At 27.3% G+C, this 14,431-nt stretch overlaps 4 protein-coding genes across 4 annotated transcripts; 1 reads left to right on the top strand and 3 right to left on the bottom strand.

Moving 5' to 3' along the window:
* Positions 1-4,143: 4,143 nt before the first annotated feature.
* Positions 4,144-5,415, bottom strand: MID2 (Mid2p; the record flags this gene model as incomplete). Its single annotated transcript, XM_064861019.1, has 1 exon — positions 4,144-5,415. One exon carries the CDS (start codon positions 5,413-5,415, stop codon positions 4,144-4,146), a length of 1,272 nt encoding a protein of 423 aa, XP_064717259.1.
* Positions 5,416-6,640: 1,225 nt separating this feature from the next.
* CHS5 (Chs5p) lies at positions 6,641-8,425 on the bottom strand (the record flags this gene model as incomplete). Its single annotated transcript, XM_064861018.1, has 1 exon — positions 6,641-8,425. The coding sequence occupies one exon, from the start codon at positions 8,423-8,425 to the stop codon at positions 6,641-6,643; it is 1,785 nt and encodes a 594-aa protein (XP_064717258.1).
* Positions 8,426-8,950: 525 nt separating this feature from the next.
* SNU71 (Snu71p) lies at positions 8,951-10,813 on the top strand (the record flags this gene model as incomplete). Its single annotated transcript, XM_064861017.1, has 1 exon — positions 8,951-10,813. One exon carries the CDS (start codon positions 8,951-8,953, stop codon positions 10,811-10,813), a length of 1,863 nt encoding a protein of 620 aa, XP_064717257.1.
* Positions 10,814-10,895: 82 nt separating this feature from the next.
* On the bottom strand, positions 10,896-11,528 carry REC102 (Rec102p; the record flags this gene model as incomplete). Its single annotated transcript, XM_064861016.1, has 1 exon — positions 10,896-11,528. A coding segment is annotated over one exon (633 nt), but the record flags the coding sequence as incomplete, so codon positions are not given.
* Between the last annotated feature and the right edge of the window lie 2,903 nt (positions 11,529-14,431).

The following is a 14,431-nucleotide window of genomic DNA, read 5'->3' as shown; positions in this document are numbered from 1 at the left end:
CTTCCATAACCGTTTCTTGTAAATAATTTATATATTATATATGAACAAAAAGAGAACAACAAGCAAGTAACAAGCAAGTAACAAGTTAAATAACTTTGAATAAATATATTAGCTCGATATAAGCCGCTCAATATATAAGACCGTTTTAGTAATTATATTATCGCCTATAGTTGATTACTGTCTCGATTATTTGAATAACTATTAATATTATTTGCGCTTCCTTGGAATATACAAAGAATCTAACAATTTAATACTATAACATTCTTTCTAACGAAGTTATATAATTTACTACTTCATAGTTATGTTTATTTTAATTCTTGGAAAATCTGTTTTTTAAATTTCTTATACCTAGATTTGAACACCACATATTGTTTTTCCATCATAATGAATATTCTAGCTTTTTAAAAATTTCATTAAAAGTTTTCATAACTTAGTTTATATAAAATTCTTTAAATGTTTGTTGAATATATGCAAAAATACTCAGTATCATTTCTCATATTTTTGCTTATTTAGATGATTTATTGAATATAGCAATAGAACAAGAGAGTCATACACAAATTTTTGAATGTGTATTAAAAAGTATCATTGTTCAAAGAACCATTATCCATAAAAAATTATTGGAAAATGACAGTTTATTACTGTGGTTTCCATATGAATTATTTTTAACTATTTTTTCTGTATATTATGTGGTGTAAAGATATACCACAGTATTAGAAAAACATTTTATATTTCACCAAATATGTTTTTTAGAAATTTGAAAAGAATACAAGAATTTATACTGTATACATTATATAATAAACATATACTTTTATTTAATACAAAAATAAAATAAGCATTTATAACTCAATAATGTTTGTCATAACCATGGACATCGGGTACTCCAAATTCCAACAAGAATAATTGTTATGTCTCATTATTGGATATATAATGGTTAGTTCAAACATCCTTTACTTTCATTTTCACTATTTAAGGTCATAAAGTAAAAAGTATAAAAAGTGCCTCTACTTTTATCCTTCTTCGAAAGTGTCAGATCTTAGAGAAGCATCAAAAACTATAGTTGTACATTTATCAATTACCATAATAAACTAGTAGAGCTACTTTTTAATTATAGAGACAAAAAATATAAATGGTTTAGATTCTAAAAAGATGTAACAAAGAAATCAGAAGACTGTGTTATTTCTTTTTCCATAAAAATTCCCTTTTTATTCGATAAAAATCATACTTTCACAACAGACATGGGCTAAATTAGTAAAAAAGAAGTCTATCAAAGTCTATCTTTTACTACCAAACCATTAGATGTCACTAGTATCTTCTTTAGATACTTTTAGGATATTTAAAATTAATGCCATTATCAAGGTACTGGTGTTACAGTCTATAGTACAGTCCTTAGTAAATGATTGACTTAAACTATGTAGCTATAGATGAGACAATATACTAAAAAGAAGTCTCTTGTCAAAATTGACATGATTTATGTGATATCTAAAAGGTTTTGATTTCAAAATTGTACATACTCAGTGTAGATATGATGCTGCTAATAATATTATAAACTATTTTAAAAGTTTTTTTACTACTAAAATTTATGCTTGTTACTAACAGACAAGTTCAATAAGATATATCCCCTTCTTTACGTGTATAACATAAATGTATCCAACTTGATATAATTTTTTATTATGACAATAACAAAAAAATGTGATTTATTATTAATATTCTAAATTATATACATACTCACACTTATATTCTTCTCCTTGGTCAGTAATAACATTTTTTCCTAAATTAAAAAAATGACTTTTAAATATATATATGAGTACATTTCCTATTTAATATACTCATACCTTCCAACGACACAATCTATTTTGTATCTTCTCATTCCTTTCTATGTAATATGTAGATGATTATACAAAAAAATGATTAAGATTGACTTGATCTCGTATCTTATACATAAATACTTAAAGTGAATATGAGTTTTATTTTTTTGTGATATTACCTTAACTTTATATCATTAATTTCTTTACTAAATAAGTACCTTTTAACATCAGCTCACTAAAATTGTAAATCTTGTTTCGCAATGTTACTATTTGTTATTAAATAAAGATTATGTCAAGTCGTAACGCTTTTATCATAGCGTTCCATCATTGCAATTTATTAATACAGACAAACACGATATCAATAATTTTTTTATTACACAGTAAAACTTATAAGTGAATTGCTTGTCTTCTTCAAAAATTGTCAATAACACTTTAAGAAAATATCTTAGAAAATTAATTTATATTAATCAATTACTTTAGAATATACAAAAAAGTATTACTCCATTTTATCACTACTAAGAAGAGAATCTTCCACAATCTGATAAACACTCAAAAAAATTAAATATACTTTCAAATACAGTCTCTATGAAAAAAAATTATTGTAAAAACAACAAAATCTACATTTACATTAACTAAAATCTTCTGAAAACTATTTTTACCATTTTGTTTTCTTAACAAGACAATAACCATCTTCATTATTATTACATTACCTACCAGAAATAAAAAAAATAATGAACAATATATTATACATATTCGACAAACTCTTGTAGTTCATCTATTATTAATAATGATTTCAAATATGTATAATTTTTTGTTCATATTTTTTTTTCCAAAAAAAAAAAATAACATGATTAATGATATTAAGTCTTTTAGTATTATCACTTTAAAATATAATCTTCTATCATGATCTTAGCTAATACACACAAATATACGTCGTATTAATCCCTAAAAAAGTTATAAAATATTATTCCTTTGTACGATGTACTCAGATAAAAACAACATCAAAATGATACTTGGTAAGAAAAAAAGTAATAAACAAATTAGTTAGTAGGCAATTCATTTATAAATTTGTTTTCAACTTCTTCCTATGCTACATTTACAGGTCATATATTCAAACGGTAGCAATTACAAGATCCACAAACATAAGTACTTTCAAAAAACAATTAAATTTAAACCGGTATTCTTTACTACTGAACAGAATAGAATAAATAAATGCTCAATCTAATAAACACTTACTATAGAAGAACGTATATTAAAATATACATATTGTTTCATGAATATATATTAATAAAGTAACATATATAACATATATTCATTTTGAAATTTATATGTATTCACCCTGTAGAATTGATTATTTTAAAGAGAAAACTTGCATATTTATAATTTTCAAGAAAAAAAATAACAATTCAAATTATCATGTTAAAAGTGGTTCAAAAATAAAACGAAATGATTAATTCCATGAGTAGTAATAAATGGTTTAACTCCATCAAAACGTTATTAACATTTTTCTCACATAATCGTTATAATGCAATAGACTGTGTGGTGTAAGTTGTACGGTTTGAATAGTCTTCCTTTTAGCAAACCCGATGTTATGTAAATATTTTGGTGATAATACAATGTAATAAATAGTTTGAAGTGCGTTTCTCTATAGGAACTAGATAATCAAATAATTTCCTTTGGTGAAACATTTAATTAATTAAATTCTATCTTATCTAACATCCCCAACAGATATATGTTAGATAGATGCCCAATTTCTCCATTTCTAAAGTGAACATTTTCTTTTACCAAAGATGAACTTTATCAGCTAAAATTGCTGAAAATATCACCTCATTCGAAATTTTAAAATTGTTTTTCAATACGCCTGTAATAAATTTTGATAGTAAGTAATCATTATAATTGTAAAAAGGGATTGGTTTTAGTATGATCTATAAACACCCTTTGAAATGGATAACAGTGCCATTTGTCTTTAATTACATTTAAAAACATTGATTTTTTTTCCATAAAATCATAGACATACATACAAATGTATATATAAAGGAGTCTGAACAAAAAAAATAATAAAGTATTATTTTGTCTTAAGCTATTCCAACAAAAATAATATATATTTTTAAAAAAGAAAAAAAGTAGTTAGTGTTATACGTACATACATATATATATAATCCACCTTCTATCAATATTATTTATTAAAATTAATATTTTTATGATATATATTTCGTCCCAATACTAAGACCGTAAACTTTAATAATTTGTAATGCAATAAAGAATAAGAATTATTAGTAGTTTGATTTTAATTAATTTGTAGGGAATACCTATTCCAGAAAGGTTGAGCACAACACATTCAATAATTTTTAGCGTTTAATTCATTTCCATGTTCATCATAGTATTTCTCCTCTGGTATTACTAAATCATTTGACCCTTCTTGTCCATTTATATTACTATTTGTTCCATTATATTTATTACTCAAAGATCGATTTGTGTTATTAGTGTTAGATGTTAGTGTAGTTCCGTTCCTATTTACAAAACCATGGTTCATTTCATCATCTAAATTCAAGACTGTAGATGGTTCTATAATGTTACCATCTAAAATCATTTCTTCATCTGACGCAGCACTACCTAACGGAGACTTTGATTCATATTCTTCATCACTGACGTTCTTACCAATTAAACTATACCATAGTTTCATTACTTTGTTTCTTTTATAAGCAGTGACAACGTTACCATTTGAATCAATAAAGTTTGTTTTTTTACTTTGAATACAAAAGATATAGATTATAACAGCAATGAGGATTAATAGCGGAACACCAATCCCTACAACACACCCAATAACAATATTTCTATTTTTCTTAGAAAGTCCCTTATGACCGCTACTTGAATTTTTATTGTTTGCAGACGAAGTTGCAGTTGCAGAATATGTGATTGTTGTATAATAATTGGAATAAACAGTTTGACCGTGAATGACACTTGTTACTATATGTCTTGGATCTGTACTTGGATATGTTGTTGATTGTGTAAAATAGGATGAAGTAGATGATGATATACTCGAAGAAGAGGTACTTGAAGATGACGAAAAAATAGAACTTGAAGAGGAGGATAATGAGGAGATAGATTGTGAAGTTGTTGTTGTTGTTGAAGAAGAAGAGGAGCTCGTCGTTAATTGTGAACTAGAGAAAAAAGAGCTCTCAGAACTGCTCGTTGTAAAGCTGCTGCTGCTGCTGCTGCTTGATGATGAGTATTGAGTTGTTGTGGAAGAATAACTAAATGACGGAGATGAGATAGAGGATGAAAATATCGATGTAGAAGTAGATGAACTTGTTGACAGTGCTGAAGATAACAATGAACTTAGAGCTCCTGATGAAGAGGGTATAGTTGACGAGACACTTAATTGGTGTAGTGATGAACCACTAAAAGATGGAGCAGATGCTATAGCTTCATTTGAAGAAGTTGTTGTCTGTATTGATGATATCCCAGAATTAATTGAGACTAAAGAGGAACCTTGTTGTCCTGCTTGTATTGTTTGGTTATTATTCCCATTAGTATTAATGTTCTGAGCAGATGACCATGATAATAATATGAAGTGCATAAGAATCTTTCTATTTAGTAGAACAACCATTGTGTATTAGCTAATATGTTGTATGTATATGTGAAATATTATCTTGGCTGTTTGTTTATGTGTTTAAAATGTATCTGTCAACAATAGTCTAGGTAATAATGTGGGTCGAAAATTTTAAAGATTAGGAAAATAAAAAAAAAATAATAATAAAACTTACCACTAGAAAGTTTCTTTTAACTATTAAAACCTAGTGCAAAGGGAACTTGATCAATATAAGATATGGGATCAGATGGTGGATTCAAACAATATAAAAAAATTACTTGATTAATTAAACGTGCAAACTAATAGATATTAGTTGTCCAACTACTAATAAGGATAAGTATAGCAATAGTAATAGTAATAGTAATAATAATACTGTTGTCCTTGTTGGTTTTTTTTTTTTATCTAAAGAGCAAATAAGTCAAAATATGTGTATATATGTGTCCACAACACAAATCTCTTCTAAGTAAGAAGTTCAAAGACTGTTCTTAAAACCTACTTCTTCTGATATTAAACAGAAATATATGTGACTTGTAAGAAACGATAGTGGCTTCAAAATGTGTAGGGACTGTTTCAGATGTTGCCTCGATCTTTCGATTTCTATATATTTTGTAAATTTTTTTTTTCTTTCTATTTTCCAGTTTTTTAAAATATTTCGAAGTGCTTAAGATCTTTAAAAATCATTTCTGTTGTTTTTTTTTTTATTTATTTGCAACAATGGGAGAAAAATGAATATTTTTGATTCTCTCATATTGTTATTTTTCTTGATTCTATTGTTATGGTTACTTGCCATTGTTTTCTTTTCGCGGCTCATACCATCAAATGTATTATTATTGTTACTATTGTTTTCATTTCGCTTCTGTTTTGTTTTGTTTTTCCATTTTTTCTTTTTTGGTTAATGGGAACTTCAAAGGGTCGGAATTTCTATTTTTAGATCCCTTTGATTTCGTTTTGCTGATTTTTTGTTGTGGCTTGATTGACAAAACAAACTACACACATTTGATTCGATGACGTGAAGACGAGACAAGACATCCCAGCAAAACGAGAAAGAACAAACAAGAAAAATATGCTGTAACTGGTTATTTGTGCTAGAGTACAACTGTCCACCTCGGTGTCACTACTACATAATATATTTGCATGTACATATATATAAAGATACATTCAGGTAATTTAGTTTTGATTAATATATATAATATAAATAAATCTCTAGAAAGTAGTTTCGATAATCATCATTTATTGGTCCCTTTCAACGCTTCTTGTTTTTTCTCTTTTTATTTTTCTTTTTGTTGCTGTTGGACTTAGCACTGCTAATGGCAGCATCGTTTTTCTTATTAGTATTTATATTTGTGGTACCAACGTCATTAGTTTCTGAATCATCACATTCGTCTTCACATTCGTCTTCACCTTCTTCCTGTTGTTTTTCTTCCTTAATAACAGAATTGTCTACACGAGGTTCTTCATCTACCAACTGATTTTCAGATAATTGTTCTGTGACTGTGCCTTCTGAACCGGTTTCATTAATACCTGTTTCTTGTGCCATGTATGTATTTGTTGTATAAACAATGCCCGTAGATGCTTCAGAAACTGGTTCTTCTCTAACTATTTCCTCATCAATACTATTTTGAGTATCTGATCCATCAAGAGCGTGTTGAGTCTCCTCAACTTCTTTGATGATAATTTGTTCAGATATAGTCACATTTTCTTCCTCTGTTTCATCAGGAGTGTTTTGAGTTTCTTCGGTTTCTTTGGTGGCATTTTGTTCAGATGTAACTATGTTTTCTTCTTTTGGTTCATCGGATGTGCCATGGTTTTCCTCTGTTTCTTTGCTACTTGTTTGGTCAGATGTGATTTCATCTGTAATTACTTCTTCTTCTTCTTCTCTCTTTGGTTCAGTATCCTTGGAATCATTCGAGACTAGTTCTTTATTAACAATATTTTCACTAAACAGATTTTTATCTTTAGATTCTGAATCCCTAACATCAACTTCCGTTGGTTCTATCTTATCATTGGATACATTTTCAGTGTTATAATCTTCAGCTAAAGAACTCTCAGATACTATATCTTTGGTAGTAGGCTCCTCATTTGCTAAAGGATTTTCTGTATCACTTTCCCTTGTGTCTTCCGTTGTTTGAGTTAGTTCTTTCTCAGAACCCAATTCCTCTTCAACACCTGAAGAAGCTGTAGGTAGTGGTGATGTGGACGATGCAGGTGGGAAGGGATAACTTTTTAAAATTCCCTTATCAGCATCTAAATAAAATCCTCTAACACCAACAATTCTCTTTTCTACTGCACAGGCTCTGATCCACTCTGGTCTGACAATAGGAATATTATTGTTCTTCGCTTTTATCAACTCCTTATCATCTTCATTATCAACATCGTTACAAATAAAATGTGTGGTGTCGATAGCAACGTGTTTTTGTAAATTTCTTGCGCCAATAATCCTTAAACAATCTTCAATCTGTGTTTCATTAATATTTAATAAGGGGTCTAATGGACCTAGGCAAACTGTTATACCAGACATGTCTGTCATTTTATGTGTATGAACTTTTACCTTTTCTGACCAATATTGACCAGATGTAGTAATTAATTTCAATTGAAATTCATAAGGTGTATCCACAGATAGGCCAGATATCTTAGTGGATGTAACTTTGAAAGGATTAGGGATTATAATAGAACGTACCCCCTGTCTATAAAGAATTAGTTGTTTTAACTTAGCAGAACCTAGTGATAATTGTTCCCACGATAATACACAACTAGTTTGCGTAGTATTAATAACTTTTAGTACTGGTGGATTAGGCTTTTTTGATCCATATTTTTCCAAAATAATCTGTTGAATCTCCTCAAACGTTTTTCTTTGCTTTTGTTCTTCAGGAATATTTTCACGAACATTCATGGTAATAATTGAACCAGCCCTAACATTATCTGGTAATAATACTGTTGGAAACTCAATTACATGATGATCTTGAGTGGTTAATAATGCTAATGAAGCATCCAGTTTACCCACTGTCAGTGAAACTTCTACAGTAGACATAATATCTCGTAAATAAGCGGAGTGAGTGGAAAGAGGGAAAAAGCAAACAAAAAGAATAAGCTAGTCTAGCCTTTGAGTTGATATTCGACTATTCTGGATAGAAAATGAACAAACAGTGCTCTAATAGAATATCACTAGAAGTTTCGTGTAAAAAAAATAATTTTCTTTGCTTTTCTATTCCAAAAGTGTTTTCAACTTTTTTTTTTGTTTTAGTGTCTTTTTTTCTGCTTTTCTTTTTACTTCATTATTTTTTTTTTTTTGTTATTTTTTCCTTTTAATAAGATCTTTTTATTTTTGGATTAAAAACATCGTCACATCAAATGTACACGATAAAGATACAAGATAAACATAACCCCTCTAAAAAGAGCAACTTGTACATTCAAAAATGTTTTATCAATATATATATACAATTGAATAGAAAACAAATATATTGGTAAAATAAAATATTAGATATAGTATACAAAAGTATTAGTTCATTCACCCTTTCTTTTTCTTTACACGGATACTTTAAACTTTGATATAAATATGAGTGAATTGATATGGGTATCCCCACAAAACTATTTACTTTCCCAAAAGGATTGGAAAAGCAATATCAAGAAAAACGGCTATATTCCAATCTTAAAAGCAGATTTATTAAAACTTGAAAATTCACTGCAAATTTCTTTAAAGAGTAGGTTCTCTTCGATACCCAATAATTTGATATCAGACACCAAAAAAAAAGATGCCTCTCAATATTCGAAAGAATCTAATGCATCTGAAGAAGATGATAAGTTTAAATATAAACCAATTGATATATTTTTGAAAGCTAATAATCCTTTATTAACATTTTGTATTGGTTCTCTTGTTTATATTGAATCAGTTGATAAAACGAATATTTTAATAGACGAATGGATAGATTATTTAAAGGAACAAAGCCTGGAACCTCATGAGAGAGAGATATTACATTTTGTGTCGTGGTCAAGAATATTTGCAACTGGATTTGAAACACAAAATATTTTTATCCAAATGTCAATCGACTCGAGTGATTATAAATCTTACTATACATTTTTAAGGTTCATCTATAAACTTAGCAAAAAATCAAATAGATTTTCAATTAATTTTGATGATAACATTCATCGGTTAATTGGTAAACAATCATTTTCTTCAAATGGTGCTATTGAAAACATGGATATAATTTTGCAGCATATAGAAAACATATTGGATAGATATATGACTAATAAGGAACAAAACAATAAAGACAATCAGATTAACCAAGCTACAAGTGAAGAGTATACTATTGATCTCTCCACATTGAGTGATCTTCCGAGAGAATCTCTAAAGCAACTGTGTAAAGATATTATAGGATTTAGAAGTAGGGTATTTACAATGGAGAGGGAAAAAATGTTGAGAGACAGTATAGAAGAAAATCAACAAAGAAGAAAAAAAATGGTTCAAGTATTTGAAGAAATAAGTAAGAAACAGAATATAGATAATGATTCAGTGAATGATATTCTTATGATGAATGATGGTGATATGTTGTATCCAGATGATTCTGAATTTAACGAAGATGATGATGGTTATGAAGTTGAACAAGAGAAAAAAATAAAATTGAAACAAGATTCAGACATTAGATATAAGAAATTGTTAAATAAATTAAAATCTTTAACTGAAGTTCGGCTGCAACATCTGGAGTTGAAAATAAAAAACTCAGAGAATTATGATGATACCCTGGATAGAATACGGCCTGCAGCTATTAAAGAGTTACTACACCTGGGAAAAGATATATATTATGATTCTAGAGAAATATCTAGAAACAAGGAAAAGCAACAAGATGATATGAATAGACAGAAATATGGAACAGATGTGGGCATGTCGTTGTTGTTTGACAAGTTTATGAATGGTATACCAGGCAGAAAAGATCTAGTTACAGAAATTGATGCAAAGAGTATATCCGCTACTATTAAATCCGAAAATGATGGAAAAGAACATGCCAGTAATGCAGAGATTAATATTAAACTTAACTTTAATAAAGCATTAGGAAAATTGTCAGATACGTCAGAAGAGAAAGAGAATATAGATAGTATTATTATAGATAACTTTAAAGAGGGTAATGATACAAAGAATAATATAATCGATTTTAAGTCAGAAGCTCTGAACAGATTACCATTTACCGATGAAGATTTAGATAACAGATTAAAAGCACTGAAAAAGACAGGTCTTGTGGAAGAACTTGTCAAGGAATATTTAGGGGTATATGAAGAAGAATTAGTCGAGTATATTTTTGATAACATAAAGGAATTCAGAGACAAGGATAGTCTATTTGAAGAGCTTAAAGAGACATTTGATGATGATGCAAAGGATATTGTTGATAAAATATGGAATAGTAAAGAGTTATCATCATTAAATTAACTCTATAGGTATATTTCTTTTTATAAATCCAATATTTCTACTTGAAAAAAAAAAAATAAATAAATATTATATCATAAATATCTTACAACAGATTTAATGTTACTTTAAAGCTTAGCTTTTTTGCGGGTAGAAGTAGAACAAATGCTGTGGTAGATGTCCTATCATTTGATATTATTTTTATAATAATTGGAATTAATTGTGTAGAATTTGTTAATGAGTAAGATATAGGAGCGAAATATTTTTCTTGTATTGCTATTTTATTCCTTACTAGGGGGGAAAATACCAATGGAAATTTGAATTCTAACTGAGAGATTAATAAGGAACCAAAGAATTGGTTTAATAAATTTTTAATTTCAAAAACAGTTACCTCTTCATTTTTTTGGAAATATTTATCCTTATGATTAACTTTATAAAAGACCACTTTAATTTGCAATTCGTTTAGATATTTTATTTGTGGAGAGTCTGTCTTTTTGTAACATTCTAATTCTAGTGGCTGATCTAAAAAAGCAGCTCTTTTATTATTAAACCAAAGGTTACATGAAAGATTTATACAGATACTTTTTATGGATTTTTTTAATTTAAATTCAACTTCATATAATAAATATTCTTTCCAAAACTGTTTATTTTGATGGAGTTGAATTATCAGCTGTTCTAAAAATAAATATGACTGGTTTTCAAACGTTAAAGTAATCTTTAAATAGATTGTTAATATAATTTATTTTTTATATTTTAAAAAGAAAAATTTCAACTAGTCTATACTACTATCTTAATCAGGTTATATGATTTAAAAAAAATTATAACATACAGTAAGATAATTAGGTTCTTTTGACGGTAATATAATCATCTTTGTACCATAGATATCAAAATCTTTTTCACTAAATTGAGGTATAATTGTCTCCCAGCAAGAAATAATAAAGGAAGATTTATTATCAGTTTTATCTGAGAAACTCTTCAGAAACATTTTTTTGAATAGCATTGTTTTGCTTTTTTTTTTTCTTTAGAAATTTATTACAAACTGTTTTAAATTTGTATTCTGTTTGTATAGAAGTAGCCCAGAAAGTTTTAGTATAATTGTTTATTATGGCGGCTAATGTGGCATGCTATATATACAAGAACGATTTTTTTTTTTTTTTTGCAGATATCACAGAAATTTTATATTTGTGGAGATAAAATCCAGCTTACACAAAAAAGGGTCTCAAATTTGAAAACGATCTTGAATAGTTATAAATAAATACACAAGAAACTGTATCCAATAATGTATGTAATAATGTGAAAAACACATACAAGGAAGTGTAAAAATAAAATTTTAATATATTGTAAGTCAAAATGCATCTATAATTTATCACAAATAATATACATATATGGTTAAAAATCCTGCAATTTTTTAACAAATCTCATTCCCTTTTCTATGTTAAACCTAAAAACATTAATTGTTTAGTAATATTTTTTCTGAGTTGCTTAAGTATAATAGATTTTCTATAATTGGAGGAAAATTATACATTCCACTTTATAAATTTACGCTTGAGCATATACATAAATTATCTGATGTATTAAATATCTACTATTTAATCACATAACGTTACAAAGGAAATTAGTAATAGTTTGGGGGTGCATTCTAACAAGGATTTTAAGAGCTACTAAAAAATATTTTATGAAATATGATAATGCTGCAATGATATATTACCGGTTTGAGAAACATGTAAATATATCAAAGAGGAAAAATATTTGTTTTGCACATTCAATATTACGGAGATAAGATTGAATAGAATAAAAATAAATTAATATATTATGAAAAATTGCCAAAAGGTAAACATATATAAGTAGACGACTTTACTTATTAATTTTCCAATCTGGATAAATAAGTTATATACACTTTATCATATGTTTCTTTTGTATTTATATAATTATTAATTCCGAATCAAAAGATTGAGGGAAAATTACACTACATATCAACATAATAATAATACACAATAATAACATATAGTATGATCACCGACGCTAAAGACATGTATACTAATATTATTCATCCAGAGGAGATAGAACTTTGTGACCTATAGATAATATAAATTATTGTATATATATATCAAATAAAATAATAATCAAAATTTATAGATGAAAAAGGTTCAAGAAATATATAAATATTCTTCATGATTTATTTAAGTATGTTTTTTAAAAACAATACAAGGGCAAACATACTCATAAATTTTGTTAACGAATTTTAGATAACAAAACTTATAAATTCTGTGCTGTGAGAAAAAATAAAATGTGGGAATCATGCTACAACAAAATTATCAATATTCGACATTTCCGGTAGTGTTTAATCACTTTTTTAGTTAATCTCTACTGAGTTTATGAAAATATAATACGGAGACTAAAAATTTATAACAAACATCGAAATTTATCTAATATCTATTAAATAAAATTGCAAGTAAATTATAAAGAAGTTAGTAGTCGAGTACAAAAATCAATAAGATATATCTACATATTATGTTGTATATGGATATACAGTGTCCTTGGATATTCTTTTAGTATCTTGAGCTACAATAACTAAGAATTATAGCGGAAATAATTTAATAGACTATGATAGAAAATATTCAGATATGATATACCATCATTCATTATAATTGGGAGTATATATTGTATAGTTGGGAAAAGATGTTCCAGAATAAAATAAATATACCGATCCAATTTTAACAGATATTAAATAATGGAATACTGTGTGTGGGTCATTCAGACATCGCTCAATATTGAGAAAATTATTTAGTTGATTTTTTTGTATTGTATGCAAAAAAAAAAGTTTAATATACATATATATAAAGTCCAATATTTTTTCATAGCAAATTTTTATTTTTGTCGTAAATTTTTCTGTATATTATCATTTTTAATATTATACATATATAAAAATCAATGAACTTTACTTTGATTTTGTATACCACTAACCATATATGAATTATAGAATATAATTAGAAGCTAGATTCAATCTATCCAACAAAAGCATATGCTAATCATAGCAAGCTTTTCTTAATGGTGTAAACTCTTATATCTGTAGACAAAAACAAACTCTTCAATCCCAAATTTCTCTTATCTTTGTCGCAAAATTGCTGCTATCATTACTGTTTTCTCTGGCATAATAAAAAACAATATGTGTTTTTTAAAAGTAATACGGTTACAAACCACATTTCCCATTCTTCTTTTTTACCCTCCCTGATTCTGTGTCTTTTCTTTTTAAAATGCAATAAAAGCAAAAATCATTATTTTGTCGTTGAGCACTCCATTTTGTGTCACTTCTTCAATATTACGGGAAAACACTGACATTAATTTTTTTTATTTTTAAAAAAAAGAAAGAGACACAAAATAATATTTAAAGGAATAGGTGTTTACTCTATACACATTTTCTTCCAAAAGGTACAAAGAAACCAGTCCAATAGCTCCTGTCACACCCAACCAATAAGTGAACATGTCCAACATCTATTAGAAAACAAAAGTGGAAGGGAAAAAGTAAATTAATTTTGAAAATATATAACATGTCAGAATGATCACAAAGAAAAAGATTGAAAAAAAAGAATTTCTCAGTTTGATTCTAAAATAATGAAATAATGGAGATAATAATACATAGCT

Source organism: Arxiozyma heterogenica, assembly GCF_036370985.1.
Source record: "Arxiozyma heterogenica strain weizmannii chromosome Unknown scaffold_6, whole genome shotgun sequence".
NCBI classification, from domain to species: Eukaryota; Fungi; Ascomycota; class Saccharomycetes; order Saccharomycetales; family Saccharomycetaceae; genus Arxiozyma; species Arxiozyma heterogenica.
This window is presented reverse-complemented; position numbering and strand designations above follow the sequence as displayed.